Genomic DNA, 22,013 nt, shown 5'->3' with positions numbered 1-22,013 from the left:
CTTAATATTTTTTAAAAAATTTAAAATATTTATTTATTTTCCCTTGTTGTGGTTATTATTGTTGTTGTTATTGATGCCATTGTTGTTGGATAGGACAGAGAGAAATGGAGAGAAGAGGGGGAGACAGACAGAGGGAGAGAAAAACAAACACCTGCAGACCTGCTTCACCACTTGTGAAGTGACTCCCTTACAGGTGGGGAGCCGGGGGCTCGAACCGGGATCCTTAAGCTGGTCCTTGTGCTTTGCACCACATGCACTTAAACCCGCTGCACCACCGCCTGACTCCCAATTTTTTTTTTTTTGTCCACATGATCAGTCTCTTGCTGTGAGTGGTGTGTTAAGATCTCCTACTACTGGGAGTCGGGCAGTAGCGCAGCAGGTTAAACACACATGGCGCAAAGCTCAAGGATGGGACTAAGGATCCTGGTTCAAGCCCCCGGCTGCCCACCTGTAGGGGAGTCGCTTCACAGGTGGTGAAGCAGGTCTGCAGGTATCTTTCTCTCCCCTCCTCTATTTCTCTCTGTCCTATCCAACAACGACGACATCAACAAAAATAACTACAACAACAATAAAAACAAGGGCAACAAAAGGGAAATAAATAAATATTTTTTAAAAATTTTTAAAAAGATCTCCTATGATTATTGTTTTGCTGTCAATTTCTCTCTTAAGTTCAGTTAAGGACAACTTTGCAAGATAGAGAATATGTGGCTGGGGGAGCTGGGCAATGGCACACCCGGTTAAGCATACATAATATGCAGTGCAAGGACAGGTGCAAGGATCCAGGTTTGAGCCCTGCTCCCACATGCAGGGCGTCCACTTCACAAGCAGGCCTGCAGGTGTCTCTCTTTCTCTCCATCTTTCTGTCACCCCTCCTCAATTACCTGGGTGTATGCTCTGCTTTTAGGGAGTTTATGTTCTGAGGACTGCCTAGGTGAAAACTCTCAGCTATAATTTCTCTCAATATAGCCTGTTCCCTTCACCCTGTCCTCTTCCTCAGAAATTCCTATCAACCTTACATTTAACATTTTGATGGAGTACGCTATTTCACAGAGGGTTGCTTCATTCTTTCTATACCTGCCTTCTCCATCATCTTTAAAATGAAAGAGTGGGTTAATTTTATCTTATAGTTCAGATATTCTTTCTTCTGCCTAAGTGAGTCTACTTCCAAAGCCTGATACTTGAGCTTGTACTATGCTCAAAGTGACTTTCACACCTGTAATTCCACCTGAAACATTTTCCTTCAGGCTTCCTAACTGCTTGGTGAATTCTGTCTGAAGTTCTTCTTTCGTGTTTTCTACTTACTTGGAGAATTCTGTTTAGAGCACTTCCTTTGTGTTTCCTAACTCCTTAATAAAATATTCTTTCAATTGTTGAGTATGCTTTTCAATACTGTTCTTAGACTCTTGGAGAGACTTCATGAGTTATTTTCTTTTTATATAGTCTTCCTTGGATAGTTGTCTATATCTCAAATTCCCTGGAGTCCTTCTGTTTCATTTCTGTCCTTTTGAGTAGTCATGTTCTGGAATTTGTTTTTGCTCTTTCTCTGCTGTTTGCACATTTATCATGCTGGTTCTTGCTGAGCCAACAGGCAGTGCAGTATTATAATTATTAGATTTCACTTGTTTATCTCTTTGATGGTGGGAGTTGTGGTTATATATTTTTATTGTTCCCTTGAGTTATTTTTGACTATATGTAATGTGTACATATGGCTTCTCTCTAAGATTTCAGTCTGAATTCAAGCTTGAGAGCTTGCTACTAGGTGGTAGCTGTTTGAAGAAGCAGGACTCAGTTTACCATTTGGCCATCAGCTACCAGCTGCTACCTTTTAGCTGCCAGCTGCTGCAAATTACTTTGGAATGTCTGCCCTAGTTTTGGGGGTGGGGAGCAAATGAGACAGGTCTGACAAATCCCCTGCTGTTGTGTTGTGACCCCACCACCAGTTATGCAGACTCTCACCCCTGAGACCATGGGTGAAAGCTCAGAGGTTACCCTCTCTCACAGTCAGCACCCTGTACAGCCTTGACTGCTTTACTCAGAAACTGAATGATGCTATATATTGCCACAGATCCCAACCTCCAGGTGCTTGGCTTCGGTCCTGTGCTCCCTATCACTAGATCCACACATAACCAGTATTCACCTGAGGCCTTGGTGTCGGCTTATGTCCCAGCTGTAATTTAGTGAGGTTTGTGGGTTCAATGGTTGTCAATTTGTTGTTATGGGAGGAGAAACTTTGCTGTTTACTGTTAGTCTATAGCCACACATCCCAGAAATTTCTGTCTTACTTCCTCATTTTCTCTCTCTTCTGCCAAACTAAAATAAATAAATATTTTTTAAAAAAAAATGGAAACTGCAATCATCTCAACTGACAGAGAAAATAAATCTGACAAAGCTGTAAGTCCTTTCACTGCTCAACTCATCAGAAATAGGAGGGATAATGATTCACTTTCTTCTTCTTTTTTCTTTCCCACACCAGTGGGACTCAATCCCATTGCTCACCTGGTGATGGCATCCTATCACACAGGTGCAATCCTACAAGATACACATCCCCCCACCCCTCCTCCACATTTTAGCTGCCAATCATCCGTCTGATTACTACCAACAGCTGTAGATGACATTTCAGGTACCCCTCCTTGGCTTCATTAATTTGCTGAGTGACTTACGGAACTGAGAAATGTTACAAGTGTACCTACTACCATATTTTACTGTCTCTGTAAAGCATTAATCCCCCCAATAAAGGGGAAAAATCAGGTAAAAAAAAAACCCTAGCATTTATTGTTAACCGTGCTACCAATGTTACATCTAGCTATATAAAGTAGTATCTTATGGTTAAACACACACACACACACACACACAGACACACACACAGACACACACACACACACAAAACTCCCATGCCTGAGGCTTCAAGGTCCTAGGTGCCTGGGGAAGTGGCATAGTAGATAAAGCACTGAACTCTGAAGCATGAGTTCTTGAATTTGAATACTGAAATCACATTCTGCCTCACACTATAAATAAATTTTAAAAGTCCATGTTCACAAGATCCAAAAGAATCAAGTGCTTGACAACAAACCTAACAAGTAGAAAAACCTAACCTGAGGGGAAAGTGGTTCAGCATGTAGTGCAATTAGGCTCTGTTCTCTATCTTCTTCTTGCTCATAAAACAAATACTAGTTGTCTTTTTTTCTTCTTCCTCCAGATCCCTGCTCAGCTCTGGCTGATGGTGGTGCTGAGAATTGAAGCTGTTATCTCAGAGTCTCAGGTATGAGTCTTTTTGCAAAACCACTGTTCTGTCTCCCTAGCCCCAAGTCACTGACTATATACATCTTTAAAGAAGCTCATCAAGTGGGGAAATGGTTCAACTGGTAGAATACTGAACTTAAATGCCTGAGATTTCCAGTTCAATCCTCAGTGCTATATGTACCTCTCTCTTTTACTCTCCACCCCCTCTGTGTATCTCTTGTAAAGCTCTTTTTCATATGTAATAAAAACATCTTTTTTTTTGCCTCCAGGGTTACTACTGGGGTTCAGTGCCTGCAATACAAATCCACTGCTCCTGTGGCCATTTTTTTTTTTTTTACTGTTTTCTTTTTCTTTTAATAGGACAGAGAGAAGTCGAGAGAGGAGGTGAAGATAGAAAGGGAGAGAGAGGGAGTTGGGTGGTAGCGCAGAGGGTTAAGTGCATGTGGCACAGAGTGCAAGGACTGACACAAAGATCCCAGTTCGAGCCCCCGGCTCCCCACCTGCAGAGGAGTTGCTTCACAAGCGGTGAAGCAGGTCTTCAGGTGTCTATCTTTCTCTCCCCCTTCCTCTCCTCTCTTCATTTCTCTCTGTCCTATCCAACAACTACATCAGCAATAACAAGGGCAACAAAAGGGAATAAATAAATATTTTTTTAAAAAAGCAAAAAAGAAAAAAGAAAGGGAGAGAGAAATATAGACACCTGCAGAACTGCTTCACCACTTGTGAGGCAACAACCCTGCAGGTGGGGAGCTGGGGGCTCTCCCTCTCTGGATATATGAATGAGAAAAGGGCCTGGAGTGGTGAGATTGCACAGGCAAGAAACCCTATCTCCACAATAAAGTTGCTCTCTCTCTCTTATAAAGTAAATAAATAAACATGTAAAACAGAAAACTACACTCAGCAAGGTGATGTTGACATTAGGGGAGGGAGGAGAAACTACATTAGCCCAGAAGGTTGTTCAGCATCTAGAGCACTGGATTTGCACACATGAGGTTAAGTTCCAAGTTCAATCCCTAGCATGCGCCAGATGGGTACTCACGTGTTCCCTCTCTCTCTCTCTCTCTCTCTCCCTCTCTCTCTCCCTCTCCCTCTCCCTCTCCCTCTCCCTCTCCCTCTTCCTCTCCCTCTCTCTCCTCTTTATCTCATATGAAATGAATAAAGTAAATTTAAAAAATACTATAAGACACTATTGTAAGAAATGAGAGAGAGGCCAGGGAGGTGAAAGAGCACAAGAGCCTGATTTGCAAGCAGGAAATTGTAAGTTCAATCCCCGGCACTGTGTGTACCAGAGAGATATGCCGGTTCTGGTTCTTTCTCACATGTTAATGTCTTTTAAAAAGGGGGGGATGGTGAGGGTAGATAACTTAGTGGTTATGCAAAGAGACTCTTAAAACTGAGGCTCCAAAGTCCCGCATCACCACAAGCCAGAGCTGATCAGTACTCTGGTAAAAAGCAAAAAACAAATAACAACAACAACAAAAACCTAAGGGGGTTTCTGGGAGGATGCTTGCCCAGTAAACTGCTCACTTTACTGTCATGCAGAACTGGGTTTGAATCCCCAGCCACCACATGCATGGGGGTGCAGGAGCTTCACTAGTGGTGCAGCAGTGCTGTCTCTCTCTTCACCTGTTTCTCATGCTCTAAAAAAATTAAAGAAAGTAGGGACTGCCCCACTCACCAAAGGGAGGCTGGGCCATCCTACCCTGCTACTTGAGGAAGACTGGTCCTGAAATGAGTACAGCCTAGAATGTTCCCAGTTGTGACCATGAACTGTGAGCTCAGACTGACAAAGAATCAGAGGTTACTCAGGCTTCTGTGCTAAATATAAATATATATATGGGGGGGGGTGGTAGTGCAGTGGGTTAAGCGCACATGGCACAAAGCACAAGGATCCTGGTTCAAGCCCCGGCTCCCTACCTAAAAGGGGGTTGCTTCACAAGCAGAGAAGCAGGTCGGCAGGTGTCTTTCTCTCCCCATCTCTGTCTTCCCCTCCTCTATTTCTCTCTGTCTTATCCAACAACAATGACAGCAATAACAACAACAAAAATAACAACAACAATGATAAACAAGGGCAACAAAAGGGAAAAAATAGCCTCTAGGAGCAGTGGATTTGTAGTGCAGGCACTGAGCCCCAGCAATAACCCTGGAGGCAGAAATATATATATATGGGTCCTGGGTCAGGTTGATGGAGTAAACAGTTAATTTTTTTCTTAGACTTTCTTCAAGTTTGAAAGCTACTCTCTGCCATAATCTAACTTTTTAGCTCGTTTCTCAACTCTGTCACAATATTCTCAGACAGTATTTCTGTCCAACACCATGTTAGCTATCAAAGTCAAGCAAAAACCATGACAGTCATAGGCTCCCAGGAACATACCTAAAATAGACTTTCTCGCTTCTTTTCACCCTAAGATCACTATTCTTATCAACTCTATTTCTACTTTTTTATTCTTGTTTATTAATCATTTTGTCCCACTTATATCTTACCAAGTTGCACATGCTACTATGATTTCTTTTTTTTTAAATTTATTCCCTTTTGTTGCCCTTGTTGTTCTATTATTGTAGTTATTATTGTTGATGATGTTATCATTGTTGGATAGGACAGAAAGAAATGGAGAGAGGAGGAGAAGACAGAGAGGGGAGAGAAAGATAGACATCTGCAAACCTGCTTCACCACCTGTGAAGCGACTCCCCTGCAGGTGGGGAGCCAGGGCCTCGTATCAGGATCTTTATGCCAGTCCTTGCGCTTTGCGCCACGTGTGCTTAACCCGCTGCGCTACCCCCTAACTCCCGCTACTATGATTTCATCCTGACTTCCTGGGCAGATTACCTCACCATTGTGTCCTGGAACCTTACCTCTCCAGATTCTCACCCCACTAGGGAAAGATGGAAACAGGCTGGGGGAAAAAATAAACAGGCTGGGGGTATGGTTCGACTTGACAAAACCCATGTCCAGCAGAGAAGCAATTACAGAAGCCAGAACTCCCACTTTCTGTACCCTCAAAAATTTTTTGGTTTATACTCCCAGTGCAACAGAAATAATAGGGGAAGATGACCAGAGGGTTCTAAACTCCAATCTCATCAGGACCCAGAGAGAGAAGAAGAAAAAGGGAGGGACATTTGGATGTAGTAATAGGTATATGTATGACTTAGGAAAGAAGAGAAGTACTCCCACAGGTTTAAAGACTAGGAAAGCTATCAGGGGAGGGGATGGGATACGGAGATCTGGTGGTGGGAACTGTGCCCCTCTTATCCTATGGTCCTGTCAGTGTTTCCATTTTATAAATAAATTAATTAAAATAAAAAATAAATAAATAATTAAAAAAAGAAAAGAGAAGATAGGACTATGGAAAAATGGGCAAATATATACAAATATAGACAGATAGTTGTAAAAATAATAATTAACCCATATCTCCAACCTTAGGAGAACTGCTGTACCTTACAATGGAGGAAATGGGGATACAGAACTCTGGCAGTGGGAACGGTGCCCCTGTTATCTTGTAGTATCTTTGTAAATAAGTATTAAATCACTAATAAAATTAAAACAAACAAAAAGTAAAGACTTAAACCTCCAGAAAGCCATCTGCATTTTCAGAATGAAAGGCTTTATATTGCTCAGACCTCAGGAAGCGCAAAGCCGCCTGCAGGCTCAATGCAATATTATCACTGACACTCTTTGTAGGAAAGCTGATTGTAAATTCATATGGGATTTGGTCCAGTATTAAATTTTCCCACTTGATATCACTTCAGGTTGCTGTTTGCTTGGTGTGTGTGTGTGTGTGTGTGTGTGTGTGTGTGTGTGTGTGTGTGTAGTGTAGTGTGTGCATGCAAATTCATGTGTCTTGTTTTCCAAGGCCCTGTTCAGCTCTGGCTTCTGGTGGTGCTGGGGATGGAACCTGGGATTTCATCCTCAGGGATGAAAGTCTTTTGGCATAACCATTACTCTGTCCCCTAGCCCCTCATATGGAATTTAAGTTAAAGGACTCTCCAAAACAACCTTGAAAAAGAACACAGCTGGAAGTCTCATACTCTCTAATTTCAGCACTTAGTACAAAGTTACAGGAATAAAAAGATCATGGTATTGTCTTTAACATATAGACCAATGGAAATCAGAAAACAGGGTTCAGAAAGAAACTTTCCCACATACAGTCCAAGAGTTTTTGACAAGGGCAGTAAGAAAATTCAAAGGTTGAAATCTTTTCAAGGAGCAGTGCTGGGAAAACAGAGTATCAATGTACAGAAGAAAATAGTGTAGCCATTGCTCAACAAAATTAAGTGGTTAATTACAAATAAAAGGAACATGGGCTGCAGAGACAGCATAATGGTTCTGCAAAAGACTTTCATTCCTGAGGCTCTGAGGTCTCGGATTCAATCCCCTGCACCACCATCAGCCAGAGCTAAGCAAGACACAGCACTGGCATACCTGAGGACCCATGTGTAGTAGAGGGCCCAGCTGCCATAAAGCCACAGCTGAGTGTTCTGCTCTCTGTCCCATGTAAGTAAATCCTTAAAAAAAATACAATGGGAGTCGGGCTGTAGTACAGCGGGCTAAGCGCAGGTGGCACAAAGCACAAAGACCGGCATAAGGATCCCGGTTCGAACCCTGGCTCCCCACCTGCAGGGGAGTCGCTTCACAGGCGGTGAAGCAGGTCTGCAGGTGTCTATCTTTCTCTCCTCCTCTCTGTCTTCCCCTCCCTCTCTCCATTTCTCTCTGTCCTATCCAACAACAACAACAACAATAATAACTACAACAATAAAACAACAAGGGCAACAAAAGGGAAAAAACAAATAAAATAAATATTAAAAAAAATTAAAAAAAAAACAAACTGAATTAACATGAGCTCGAGCAACCCCACATCTGAATATATACCAAAAGAACAAAAAGTGGGGTTTTAAAACACTTTTTGCACCCCCAGGTTCATAGTACTGACAGGTAGGGGGATGGACAAGACTGATACAATGCAACATCATGAGGTCAGAGGAGTAATTACTCAGACTGGGAGGTGGTGCAGTAGCTAAAGCAGTGGGACACTCAGGCATGAGGTCCCAAGTTCAATTCCTGTCATCACATGTGCCAGAGTGATGCTCTGTTCTCTGCTCTCTCTAATATATAATAAAATAAATATTTAAGAAATAAAAAGTGAACACATATGAACTTCATGGGCACTGTGCTGAGTGACCTACGAGTCACAAAGAGATAAATGCTGCATGACTGTGTGACTCCACTTCTATGAGACACACTCGATGTCATTAGATTCACAGAACAAAGTGGGAGATGAGACAGGAGCAGGGGATAATGGGAAGGGACTGCTTAATGGGGACGGGCCTCCATGTTACAAGATGCAAAGTATTAAGAAAGTGGGTGTTGGTGGATACACAGAGTGATTGTCAATTATATCAATAAACAATCAACAATTAAACTGGCAAACAACAAGTGTGGAGTTAGCACAGCAAGCAGATGGAGGGCAAAGGCAAGAGGCCCCATAACATGCCACCACAGAGATGGTCCTCATGAGCCCAGGGGAGGGGCTGCCAGGGCTGGGCAGTTTGTAGTGAGTGTGAGATTACATGTGACCATGCACACAGACCCAGATTCAAACCCCCAGCCCCACCTGCAGGGGGAAAGCTTCATGAGTGTTCATGTGAAACAGGTCTGCAGATGTCTATCTTCTCTTCCCTCTCAACTCCTCTCCATTCTATCAAATTAAAAAATATTAAATATAGTAAATATTAGAAGAGGAGGATCACCAATTAGAGGGAGACTGGTAAAATGACTCACTAGGATAGTGCACTGCTATGCAATGTGTACCATCTAGGTTTTAGCATGACCTCCATGCATTAGAAGTCAATCTCAATCTCTCTCTCTCTCATTCTCTCTCAAGTTATCCTAAAGCAGGTATGCCCCAGTGATTAAAAAAAAAATAGAACCAATTAGAAATGTGGAAGAATAATCTTGAATATTCTACAAGTCCCCAACTATTCTCTTTGCAGTGGTTAAGACATTATGTGTATCCCACCCAAGTTTTAATAAAAGACTTCAAAATTTATCTATCAACGAGAGAGAGAACCAAAGAATTACTCTGGCACATGCAATGTCAAGGACTGAATTTAGGACCTCACACTTGAGGGTCCAGTACCTTATCCACTGTACCACCTCCCAGGCCACTCCACACAATTTTTATTTATCTATTTTTTGTTATTAATTTGTTTTAACCAGAGCACTAATCAGCTCTGGCTTATGGTGGTGTGGGGGGCTGAATTTGGGGCCTTGTAGCCTCAGGCATGAGAATCGCTTTTGCATAACCATTAGGCTGTCTCTCCAGCCCTCAGCTCTATTTTATGGTAGTGCTGGGGATTGAACCTGGGACCTCTTGTGCCTCAGGTATGAAAGTCTTGGCATAACTATTATGTTATCTTCTCAGCCCTTTTATTTTATTTTTTTAAAGATGTAGCTATAATATTCTCTTTTTTCTTGTTTTATTTTATTTTTATTTTAAAAAAATATTTATTTATTTATTTATTCCCTTTTGTTGCCTTTGTTGTTTTATTGTTGTAGTTATTATTGATGTCATTGTTGTTGGATAGGACAGAGAGAAATGGTTGTGAAGCAACTTCCCTGCAGGTGGGGAGCCAGGGCTTGAACCAGGATCCTTAGGCTGGTCCTTGTGCTTTGTACCACCTGCGCTTAACCTGCTGTGCTACCGCTCGACTCCCTTTTATTTTATTTTTAATACTTTACTTGGGAGAGAGAGGGGGAGAGAGAGAGAGTGAGCCACCTGAAGCACTGCTTTACTACTCATGAAGCTTTTCCCCTGCAGGTGGAGGCTTGGCTTGAACCCAAGTTTTTGCACACAGTAACATATGAGCACAACTAGGTGAGCCATCGCCATGCCCCTAACTCTACAAATCTTTAAAACTTTGTCAAAATGATTGTATCCCTGCTGACAGCCTAAATAGAAGGGGCCTGTAGGCCCCAACACCAGTCCAAGTGGTGCCATGTGGCCCTTCCAGCCATGCCCTATATCATAGGGCCACCCCTGCACACAGGGTGTGGTCTGAGGTAGCACAGAGGTGCCATTCTCACTGCCTAGTCTGATCCCCGCCCTGCCCAGGGGTGGCAGTACCACAGGGACATCCAGCATACCAGCACCTGGACCTAGCACTGGAAGCTGGCCGAGTGAGGCACTGCTGGAATGTCCTCCAACAAAACCAAGTGGTCCCACAGCCCCTGGGCCACCTAGGCTGAGCATCTCAAGGACAAATTCACTGCATTTCCCACATTCCTCACACAGTAACTAGCAGGGAGCGTCCCTCCCTCTGCGGGTGCAGTTGAGTCTCCCCCGTGTGTCTCAGAGGCGATCTGCCCCTCCCCGCAATGGCCAGGCCAGAGTGTCCACAGAGAGATGCAAGGAACAGCTCTACCTGAGTGGGAAGGGGGGAAGGAAGACCAGTTAGCTGAGGTTCTGTAGGCAGCATCCCCCATGACTCCATGGCATCAGTGGTGACATCTTGAAGTGGAGATACCTCAGGTCACACACACCATACAGGTGACACTAACCAGCTGCAGGCACCCTCCAGCACCTGCTTGCACTCCTGGGGGAACTGGCCAGCTCATTTAATTCTGTGGGCATACAGAACACACCTTGGAGGCCTGGGAGGTTTGTAGCAGGTAGAGCACCAGCCTTGCAAGCATGTTGTCCCTAGTTTGATTCCTGGTAGCACTTGTGTCAGATTCATGCTCTGAGTCTCTATTTAATAAATGAACTCATAGCCTAAAAAACACATTTATCAACAAAATGACTAGAAGAAATAAACTAATATATGGCACATCCTTTTGCTTTTCAGAAGTGTTAAATTGGGAGTTAAAGGTTTTTGAAATTTAAAGTAAATTTCATCTTTTATTTCAGAAAAAATAACCCCACATATGCATAAACTAGAGGAAGCCCTTTCAGGGTGTGGGCACCCAGGTAGAGGGTCACTGGCAGGGGTAGTCCTGTGTGTGAGCACATGGCAGCTCCCCCCCTCCACCCACCTTCCCTGGCTGCCTGCAGTGCCTACTTCCTCCCTGGGCTTCCAGGCACCACAGTGGCCTAGCCAGCACTGTTTGCACCCTCCGCCTATAGCTCCCTGCCTGACACTGGCTTTCCCCAGATAACTTCTGCTGACCATCTGCCTCCCATGGTCAAATTTTGGGGTGACCTGACCAACGGGCCAAGGAAAGGCCCAGTGCCTTTTCCACACATGACCCGGCTATATTCTCCACAGAATATGTCTCTACTCCTACCAGCTCCACTTGCCAAAGAGTTCCACAGCCCCACTGACCACACCTTCAAGTCAACTCTGGGGGCCTCTGCGGCCAAGTCCAGTAGCCAGCCTCTCTCCCCCAGAGTCTTAAACAGCCCCCCATACCAAGGACACAGCTTCCATGCTCATGGCGACTTATAACCTGAGGCCCCAAAACATGAGTGCCCCGGACACCCTTAAAGGTCCTGTCTAATCCCAGGCTCACCAACATCCAATGCCAGGCTGAAGGATCAGAGCCTGAGGCTGACCATCTGGGGACTCTGGCTGGGAAGAGGACGAGCCCACTCCACCTGGCCCAGGGTACTTTGCCTACACAATGGAGACAGTGCAGTGCCAGCCCAAGGCTGCAGGCCTGGGTGTGGATGGCAGTGCCCAGGCCACCAGGGTACCAGATTTGGGAAGAGATAGTTCCAGTCAGCTCAAGCCCCAACCTCTAGGATAGGTGTTCTCTGAACCCATGGGCTCCTGGGGCTTCATCACCTCCCAGCAGGCTCACTTGAGATGGGTGACAGGACCTCCCTGGAAAGAGCTGAGGCCCAGTGGGGGCCACTAGCCCAGGAGAGCAGGGTACCTCCTGAATGCTTCCTTATGGCACTAACCCAGAACGCCAGAGACCCCACCCTTCCCCTGGGGCAGTGCTTGTGAGTCAGAACACACAGCTTCTCACAGAGGTACATACACACACACACACACACACACACACACACAAAGAATTGCACACACATAGCTGTAAACACAGCTGCATACTCACACAGAGGTATACATTCACACAGATTTGCACACACACACACACACACACACAGCTGCACACACAGTACTGCATACACATATAACTACACACAGAACTGCCCAACATGAAGCTGCACACACACAGAGGTGTACACTCACAGAGCTGCAGATACATACAGCTCTACACACATAGGCAAGAGTACCAGTTGTGAAGCTGCAGGTGCCACATGACCTGCTAGTGCCTCCCAGGTCTCTTGACCAGGACAAACAGGCCAAAGCCTGGGGAGGCATAGAAGCCTCGTTTGCCTGCCCACTCCTAACACAGAGGGGTAGCACCGGTGGCAGCAGCATAGGACACAGGACACACGAGGGAGGAAAGAGAAGTACTCACTGTCTTCTCCGGGACAGGGCATGCCGGGCTGCTCTGGGATGCTGGGGAAAACTGCAAAGAGAAGATGTCAGTGCATCCGCCAAGCCTGCCCACCAGGGGTGCCATGTGGGTTTGATCCCAAGCACCAGCAGGGTCAGAGTAGTGCCCTGGGGTCTGGCTCTGTCTCCATCCCTCTCACACAAAATAAAAATAAATATATAAAGATTATAGTGATGTGGGAGACAGGTGGTGGTGCACCAGGTAGAGTACATGTGTTATAACATACAAGGGCCCAGGTTCAAATCCCCACTCCCCACCTCAGGGGGAAAGCTTCACAAATGGTGAAACTGCAGGTGTCCCTCTGTCTTTTTCCCTCTCTATCTCCTCTTTCCACCTCAATTTCTCTCAGTCTCTATCAAAAGAAAGAGAAAGACTACAATGATGTGATGCTATGTCACACTATCATGTGTAATGGCCACATGAGACAGGTAGAGTATCACCAGGCTAGATTTCAAACCAAGCGTTGAGGCCCATGAGGAGGCTGTGAGCACAGACAAAATCATAGTGTTTCCTCGCTCTGGGGGTGTGTAAGGCACTGTTCCCCTCTGCTCTCCATCCCCACAGGCCCTGGACCCAGGGTGGCTGAGAGCAATAGCAGACATAAAAAGGCAGAAGAGCCCTGCTGACTCCAGCAGTCAGAGCAATTTGGGTCCTGTCACCCAAAGTCCGGGCTCGCAGAGTATGTGAGAAGACACAGGTTAGTGCAGAGGAGACAGCATAATGGTTAGACTCTTACGCCTCAGTCTCCAAAGTCCCAGGTTCAATCCTCAGCATGACCATAAGCCAGAGCTGAGCAGGGCTCTGAGAAATAGAAGGAGGAAGAGAAGAAGAAGCAGAAGAAGAGGAAAAAGGAGAAGAGGAAGAAGGAGGGACACAAGTACTAATTTTGAATTGTCTTCCATAAAGTCCTAGGCATCCCAAGACTTGAAACTGGGACACTCCAAAACCCAGGTGGTGTGGCAAAAAGGCCCAGCCAATCCTCCCCACCCCTCAGCAATCTCTGTGCCCCTCACAGCCACTCCCCTCAACACCCACCACACCAACCGTGGATGATGAGGCCCTCGTCCCTGCGCTGAAAGGCCAGGCGGAAGGCCTCCTCCAGCTCCATCTGGGAGGACACGGTACATGGATCGCCTGGGAGACAGGAGACAGAGCTGAGCCACCATGGGCCCAGGCCAAGGGTTTTCAGCAGGGCAGGTTGGCTGTGTGAGGCTCCAAATGGATGATAGGCCAGTGACACGCCACCCAGGGCAGTGGGGAGGTCCAAATATGTGAGGCTGTATGCCCAGGCTGAGCACAAGCTACCTTCATTGTCCACCCACTTGAGGGTGAGTGGGTGTCCCTCGTGAAGGCGACACATATCCCGCACCTCAGCACACAGCTCCTCGAAGGTGGTGGTGGGGTCCAAACTGGTGATCAGGATGTCCCTGGGGCAAAAAGGATAGGGACATACTTTAGTAGGAGCCCAGTGAAAGCAGGAGAAAGGATGGGGCCCTGGGCAGCCAGTAGGTGGGTCACATACCTGAATGCCCCCACATATGCAGAAAGGAGCAAGTGGGGGCAGCAGCAAGCACCCCCAACTCCTGCTAGGCCCATGCTCTGTACAAAGGACCACCAGAAAGAACAGCAGGGCTTATGCAATCCAAGTTTCCACCTCCCCCTGCCCCCCAAACTCAGGGAGTGTTAAGGGGGAAGGTGGCGTGAGTAAATGAGCCACTGTGGGCCCAGGCCAAGGGATTTCAGCAGAGCAGGTTGGCTGTGTGAGGCTCCAGGTTGTTGACAGGCCAGTGACCAGGGCAGTGGGTACGTCCAAATATGTACCTCCACACTATCTCCTAGAGTAAGCAGAGAACTCATTAGTCAGGTGGTGGAGCAGAAGGGGGTTTCCCAGGAATGAGCCCTTCTTCTTAGCCAAGCAGCTGTAGCTATAATAATTGATGGCAAGCTGTTCTAAAAAGCAAGTTGCAGGGCCAGAGAGAGAGAGAGAGAGTTGGAGAAGGTATTCAGCAGTTTGGGCATTTACCTTGGTTGGTTTGCATGTGGTCCAGTTTCAAACCTCAGCACCACATAGGAAGTACTGTGGTACCAGAGAAAGCTCTCATGCTATGGTGTCTCTCTGTCTCTCTGTCTGGATGAAATTAACTGGCTGGGAATGGTGAAATCAAATGAGTATGAGGCCCTGGTAAGAGAGAGAGAGAAAGAAATGAAGGAAGGAAGGAAGGGAGAGAGAGGGGTGGTGGTGGTGGTGCACCTGGTTGAACTCTCACATAATACCTTGTGCAAGAACCTAGGTTTAAGCCCCCAGTCCCCATCTGCAGGGGTTAAGCTTCACAATTGGTGAAGCAGATCTGCAGGTGTGTGTGTGTGTGTCTCTCTCTCTCTTTCTACCTCTTTACTCCCTCTCAATTTTTGTCAGTCTCATTCCAAAATAAATAAGAAAGTCACAAAATGCCATAATTGCCATTTATCTGTCCATTGAGAAATAGAATATTGAATCATGTTATTGGAGAAGTTCAGGGATTCCAGCTGACCTTGGAGAGTGGGAGGACATGGGGTGGGGGACATAGTCCCTTGCTGCCCTTTCTGCTGGAATTATCACTGTTGACTCAGAGCCCCTCAGCACCTGTCCCCAACCTCCTAGGCTCTATGGCACCAGCCCAGCTGACTTCTCAGCAGGTCATATGGCTCCCCAGTGGGCACTCCACTGAGCAAGCTCCCCACAACACCCTGGGGCCCCTCGATTGATCCCCATGATACCTAGCACACTCACCACCTGACCCACACGTTCCAGTCCTCCTACCACAGAGATCTGGAAGTGGGGTTCTGCTAGCCCTTACCTCCACCCTCTCCTTGCCCTTTCAGGGGTCTCCAAGTACTGAATGCCTTGTCTGGAGTCCCTAATACACAATGCCACCCTGGTAGGTCACCTTCTAAAGGCCACTGGGTGGGTGGGTGGGGGACCCAGATATTAAGCTTATGGGAGAAGTAAGGACATCCTGGGGTGACTAGGGGAATCAATCAGTATTTCCTACTGTCCCCACAGACTGCCCCCCGAATTCCACCTAGGTCCCCAGAATGTGGACAAGAGAGAGCTGACCCTGGCAGGGGTGGTGCAGGGTACAGTCCCTGTACTGCTCCAAGGACAGGTTCCCATGGTAGAGCCCCCTGGTAGAGCACTCAGGCAGAAGTACTTTTGAAAAGGGGCGGGGGAGTCGGGCGGTGGTGGCACAAAGCACAAGGACCAGAGAAAGGATCCCGGTTCAAGCCCCCAGCTCCCCACCTGCAGAGAAGTCAGGTGAAGCAGGTCAGGTGAAGCGGTGAAGCAGGTCTATCTTTCTCTCCCCCTCTCTGTCTTCCCCTCCTCTCTCCATTTCTCTCTGTCCTATCTAACAATGACAACAACACAATAACTACAACAATTAAAAAAAAAAAGGTCAACAAAAGGGAAAATGAATTTAAAAATTTTTGAAAAGAGGGAGGGGAGGAGGGAGACAGGGAAAGAAATCCAGGACAGCCCCAGGCAAGTGGAGGGGGGGTGCAGGAAGTGAGTAAGGGGAGGAGGGGGAAGAGGGAGGGAGAGAGAAGGGAAGGAAGGTTTAGCCTGGGGAGGAGGGAAGGGAGGGCAGGAAAAGGACAGCAGAGTAGGGACTAGAAAGAGGAGGAGTGAGCACAGAGGAGGTCGCATTTCTCAGAGTAACCAGAACCTCTCTAGAGGCCTAGGCCAGCCAGGGTGGTGGTGGTGGTTGTGGTGGGGGTGGGGGTGGGGAGGGCTGTGCAGCCCAACCTTGGATCACAGAGGCTCCCCTGAACTTAGCCCCCACCTGCCTGGGTGCTCACAGCCCTAACCCCCGCCCCCCAACTGGACTAAGTGTGGAGGTGCTTGGACTTGGGGGCAGGGGCTTAGGGTCCCCTTCCTATCCTGCCAGGGTATGGGCTCCCAGCTCCTCAGCTGGGGTGGAGCCAGCCTGGGCAGTGGGCAGGCCTCGAGTTTACTATCCCCACAGGCACTGGCCTTGCATGACCAGCAAGTTGCTGACTGACACCTGAATTGGCAAGGCCCTTCCAAATCATAAGTCAGGGCTGGGGACAGCTGGAGAAGGAGCTGGCAGCGGGTCCCCGGAAATCTTACACCTTCCGCCGACCCCCCACATATACATACATACATACATACATACATACATACACACACACACACACACACACACACACACACACACACGGAGCCCGCCTGGGCACAGCAAGGAGCAGCTGGGGTCAGACCTGAGAAAGGTGAGATGTCAAGGAAGAACACCAAGTTCACCTGCGGGACAGCCACCGTTCTCCCCTCCCCCTCCACAACAGCGGAGGACACTTGGGAGTCCCCACGTGTGTCTGGGGGCTCTTGGATACCAACGCCGTGGGAGCTAGACGCAGCACAGTCACCGCCACTAAGTCCTCTCTGGAACACCGCCCATACTGAATGGAGGCCGAAAGCACGCGCCCCCTACCTGCCTGGGGCTGCTCCAGGGGCCCCGGGCCGGTCGCGCTCAGCCAGGCAGAGTGCAGCAGCTCAGCCCAGCCAGGTCCTGGGGCCATCCCTGAGCTCCCGTCCTCCACTCCCCCGGCCGCCTTCAGCAGTAAACTGAGAGCCTGGGGCAAGTGAGGGAAAGTTTGTGTGTGTATCTATGTGTGTGTGTGGGGGGGTGGTGGTTCTCGATTTCACCCTTTCCAACGTTCATACTTGGCAAAGTCTGCCAGCATTTTTCCGAATTAGACTTAAAAAAAAAAGTAAAGGAGGAGGGACTGGAGGGCTTGCAGGTATGTGACTCTAAGGTAGTAAGCCAGCTCTCCAGGGAAAATGTCAACAATGGCACCCGGGTGGGGACACCGGCCCCCTGGTCCCCCGCCCCGGTGTCCCGTGCCCGGCAGGTCCCGCTGTGCAGCCCAGCTGTCTCCCCGCGGGGACCGACGGGGCGCCTGGGGCTCGGGTGCATGACTCGGCTGGGCGCGCAGGGTCCCGGGGACCCCCCAGCCCCGGGCACCCTCCACTCCCACGCCCCCACCGCCTCTCACCCGCTGTAATGCGCCTTGAGGCGGACGCGGCCGCCGCTGCCGTCCATCTTGCGGCCCGCGGGGCTGGGCATGGCCCCTCCGCCGTCAGCGCCGCGCCCCGGGCGCTGCGGCCCCGTGGGCCCCGGACGACCGGCAGGCGGGGACCGGGCGGGAACGCGGAAGGGCCGGGAGGGCGGGGGGCGGGGGGGCAGGCGGGGCGCTGCGTACTGGGGAGCCCTGGCCGGACGGGCGGGGGACTAGGTGGCGGGGCCCCGGCGGGGCGGGAGCAGGCCGGGCCGGGGGCCAATCGGCGGGGCGGGCGGAGCGCGGGGGTGGTGGCACCTGCGGCCAATGAGGGTGAGGGGGAGGAACCAGCAGTCCCGGGGGCCCGGCTGCAGCCAATGGGCAGCGCGCGAGCCTACCTGTGGGAGGGGGTGTCCCACCTGCGGCCAATAGCGATGCGTGTTCGGCTGTGCCAGGGGACGCGGGTCACCCCGGGGGGCTGGCCCGGAGGCTGTGGCAGGTAGATGGGCGGAGCCACCAGAGCACGTCGGACGCGCCCCCGGGACTAGCGTGGGCACCTACAGGTGCGGGTCGGGCTGGTGGCACGCTGCGCGCCTCTACCTGGTGGAGTCCTAGACCCTTTACAGGTGCTGGGAATGATTCTGCTAAGAGACTTATGCCTGAGGATCCGAGGTCCCAGGTTCAATCCCCAGCACCACCATAAGCCAGAGCAGGAGTCCTGAGAAAATAAATAAAAATAAACTAAAATGCAATCGCATTACAGGCGAGGCTTGTTTACACCCCCTGGTCGCCGACTCCCTTAAGCCCCCTCTGCCCAGAACAAGGAGACAGACTGCTTTGCCCGCGGCCCAGGACCTTTTGTTAGGAGTCTGCTTAGGGAAGACAAACTCTTCCCCTCCCAGGCACCCAGCCAGGAGAAGAAATGGCCAAAAGTAGCTAGAGGCACCTCATACACTAAGCACTCTCTTCCCTACCTGCTTGCGAGGACATAAAATGCAGACGGATGTAGATGTGAGCATCTGAAGACAAAGTCTAGAGCAACTCACCTCAGGGTCGCCTGCACCCCCCCCAGAGTTGACTATAAAAGCTAGGAGACTGGGCTGGGTGGTGGCGCACCTGGTTGAGTGCGCGTGTTACAATGCTCAAGGACCCAGGTTCGAGCCCCTGGTCCCCACATGCAGGGGGAAAACTTTGCAAGTAGTGAAGCAGTGTTGCAAGTCTGTCTCCCTTTCCCACTCGATTTCTGGCTGTCTCTATCCAGTAAATAAATAAAGATAATAAAAATAAAAACTGGGAGACAAAGAAAGGGGGGGGTTTACCTCTCTTTTTCTCTCCCTCCCCTTCATGCCTCTATGGCATGCACTTTCCTCTTCAATCCTCCACACCACCATAAGCCAGAGCTGGTAAAAAAAAAAAAGTTTTTATACACACACATATATACATACACACATATGTATATACACATATACATGAGAGAGATATAGAGAGAAATAAATATACAGAAAGAGAGATAGAACAAAGCATTGCTCAGCTCTGCTTTATGGTGATGCTGGGGATTAAACCTGACATAAACACTGTGCTGACTCCCCAGAATTCCTGCTACCTTCTGTTCCATGTCCAAATAATGCTCCAGATTCCCACTATTCTCTGGAGAGATCTATAGGATCTGGTACCTCACTCCTTTCTGCCCTCACCGCCTCCCCATCATCCTCCCTCCCTCTGCTCCGGCTACCTGTACCTTGCTACTGCTCCTCAGGGCTTTTGCACATGTGGTTCCCTCTCCCCAGCACCTTCCCCAGACCTCACTGCCTCTGAGTTTCCTCTTAGCACCACTCCCCCAGCCCCCAGGTGATTCCTTTATAGTCCCCACGAGGCACACAGGGCCCCGTGACCCTATGTGTTTTCCATGGTTATGTGGGTATGTGTCCTGAGTAGTAGCCAGAACCCCCCACCCTCCCACCTTAGGTCAAAAGCACCTCCTAGTACGTATGTATGCCTTTATGAGGTGGGGGGGAGGGTGCAGCTTTGGCATAAGCTTTACTGGAGACAGAATCAGGGACCTTGTGCATACAAGTCCAGTGCTCTGCAGCTGAGCTTGTCTGCCTGGCCCAGAGATCTCCCCCACCAGAAGGTCTTACTGGTTGAGTCCTCAGTGCTGTAGGTGTAGTTGCCTCACCTGCAGTGCCAGGTGGGAATCTCTGTCCAGGAAGGTGGCATCTAGGTGGTCACAGCCCCCTCCCCCTTCCGTAGGGAGTGCAGACAACAGGCCCACAGCTGCAGCTTAGCCCCCATCTCCACCAGAGGGGGGTGGAATAAGAAGGGCTCTTTCTTTCAGGAGGAATCTCTGGGAAGCCAACCAGCCCCAATCAGAGTGAAGGCACCTGGTTGCTTGCTGTGTCCAGAAAAAAAAGTCCCAGAGTCTGGGGCAGGCAGAGTTACCCCAGACCCACTTCTGGAAGGTAGATGCAGTCCCTTCAAGGTTCCCCTGTGATCACTGACTCTGGGCCAGTGCCAGGTGTTTACTTCCAAATTCTGTAACAACATCTCCTCCAGCTGGTAGGTGTGGAGCTCATTCAGCCTGGGTTGCTGCAGTGTCCCCAGGCCTCTGGCACAGTCACATGACTGAATGCATGAATGAGTGACTAGATAGTGAAACCCAGGGTCATGTAGTCTTCCAAGGGCCTAGGGCCCTGTTTGGGGGTCCCCTGCCAAGTGAGCCTCCTATAGGGGTGCCCCATAGCACTGGTGGCCTCAGCCTCAGCAGGAGCAGGGGGATAATCCTCAGATGGCAAAGTGACCTTGGACCCAGGCATCTGAGGGTCAGTCTTTGACTCTCCCAGATTACCCACAAAGAACTCACAGTCCTTCATAATCACAAAAGCTGTTGTTTCCAATATGGACATGTGCAAACTTGTTTATTTTAGTGGATCATAAAAGTTATGTGGTTTTTTTTACTGCAATCTTTTGGTAGCACAAGAAGATATGTGGAGCAAGCGTCCCAGCTAGGCAGTTATAAGTATGTGAAAGCCACCTGCCTGTCCTTTGATTGTCATCAAGGACCTAAGGCTGAAGGCACAGGCTGGGCTCCTGGCCTGGCTTCTTGGCAGGAAGGTGACTGGGGCAGGACTGTGGGCAAGTCCCACATAGAGCTCTCCTAGTAGGCTTCTGGCTGCCCCCGCCCTTGCCACTGCACTCTCTCCCTCCCCCCTCAAAAAATTTTATTTTATTTACTATAGATGAGAAAGTGAGAAAGTTTCACATGAGATACAGAGAGAAGCCAGAACACTATCCCAGAACATGCAGCACCAGGGATAGAACCCAGAAGCTCAGGCAGAAAAGTCTAATGCTCTGCCAGGTGAGCTGTCTCCCCAGCCTGTTGACATAAGCTCTCTGTGGGGGCCAGGCAATGGCACACCTAGTTAAGCGCTCACATTACAGTGCCCAAGGACCCAGATTTAAGTCTGGTTCCCACCTGCAGAGGGAGAAGCTTCATAAACGGTTAGGCAAGGCTGTATGAGTCTCTCTCCCTCTCTATCTCCTCCTCCCTCTCAACTTCTATCTCTATCCAATAATAAATAAAAATATTTTTTAAAAATGAAAAAAATAAAAGTTCTCCGTGATGACTCAGAAATGCTTATAGAAAAGGCCAGTGGGGCAGGAGGTTGTGCACCCAGTTAAACACACATAGTATGAAGCACAAGGACTAGACTCAAGCCCCTGGTTCCCCACTTGCTGGAGGGATGATTCACAAGTGACAAAGCAGGTATGCAGGTATCTACCTTTCTCTCTCCCTTTCTATCTCCCCTCTCCCAATTTCTCTATCTTGTCCAATTAAAAAATTGGAAATAAATGGCCACCAGGAGCAGTGGATTTGTAGTGCTGGCACTGAGTCCCAGTGATAACCCTGGAGGGAGGGAGGGAGGGAGGGAGGAAGAGAGAGAGAGAGTGAGGGAAAGAGAGAGAAAGAGAGAGAGAAAGAGAGGCCTATTTGGCACATCACACATACAGAAAGGCCTCCTGGGAGTTGGGCTGTAGCGCAGCGGGTTAAGCGCAGGTGGCGCAAAGCACAAGGACCGGCATAAGGATCCCGGTTCGAACCCCGGCTCCCCACCTGCAGGGGAGTCGCTTCACAGGCGGTGAAGCAGGTCTGCAGGTGTCTATCTTTCTCTCCTCCTCTCTGTCTTCCCCTCCTCTCTCCATTTCTCTCTGTCCTATCCAACAACGACAACAACAATAACTACAACAATAAAACAACAAG

The 22,013-nt window shown here is 48.9% G+C and overlaps 2 protein-coding genes across 2 annotated transcripts in view; both read right to left on the bottom strand.

The window, feature by feature from the left end:
- LOC103119236 (protein kinase C zeta type) overlaps positions 1–11,670 on the bottom strand; it is an 89,494-nt gene extending 77,824 nt beyond the window's left edge. The window contains exon 1 of the mRNA XM_060200791.1: positions 11,647–11,670. Within this exon, the coding sequence (XP_060056774.1) occupies positions 11,647–11,670 (24 nt within the window). The remainder of the gene's footprint in view (positions 1–11,646) is intronic.
- Positions 11,671–12,425: 755 nt separating this feature from the next.
- On the bottom strand, positions 12,426–17,990 carry LOC132540897 (protein kinase C zeta type-like). The gene is made up of 4 exons (XM_060199889.1): positions 17,753–17,990; positions 14,006–14,127; positions 13,745–13,834; positions 12,426–12,712 (listed from the first exon to the last, which is right to left on the bottom strand). The coding sequence occupies exons 1-4, from the start codon at positions 17,821–17,823 to the stop codon at positions 12,426–12,428; spliced, it is 570 nt and encodes a 189-aa protein (XP_060055872.1). The 5' UTR covers positions 17,824–17,990.
- Between the last annotated feature and the right edge of the window lie 4,023 nt (positions 17,991–22,013).

The sequence above is a fragment of the Erinaceus europaeus genome, chromosome 10 (assembly GCF_950295315.1).
Source record: "Erinaceus europaeus chromosome 10, mEriEur2.1, whole genome shotgun sequence".
Classification (NCBI taxonomy): Eukaryota; Metazoa; Chordata; class Mammalia; order Eulipotyphla; family Erinaceidae; genus Erinaceus; species Erinaceus europaeus.
This window is presented reverse-complemented; position numbering and strand designations above follow the sequence as displayed.

Coding starts and splice junctions, on each gene's coding strand:
- LOC132540897 (XM_060199889.1), bottom strand. CDS start 17,823: ATGCCCAGCCCCGCGGGCCGCAAGATGGACGGCAGCGGCGGCCGCGTC. Junction 14,128..17,752: donor CTCAAGGCGCATTACAGCGG/GTGAGAGGCGGT, acceptor TTTTTGCCCCAG/GGACATCCTGATCACCAGTT. Junction 13,835..14,005: donor CAAGTGGGTGGACAATGAAG/GTAGCTTGTGCT, acceptor CCTGTCTCCCAG/GCGATCCATGTACCGTGTCC.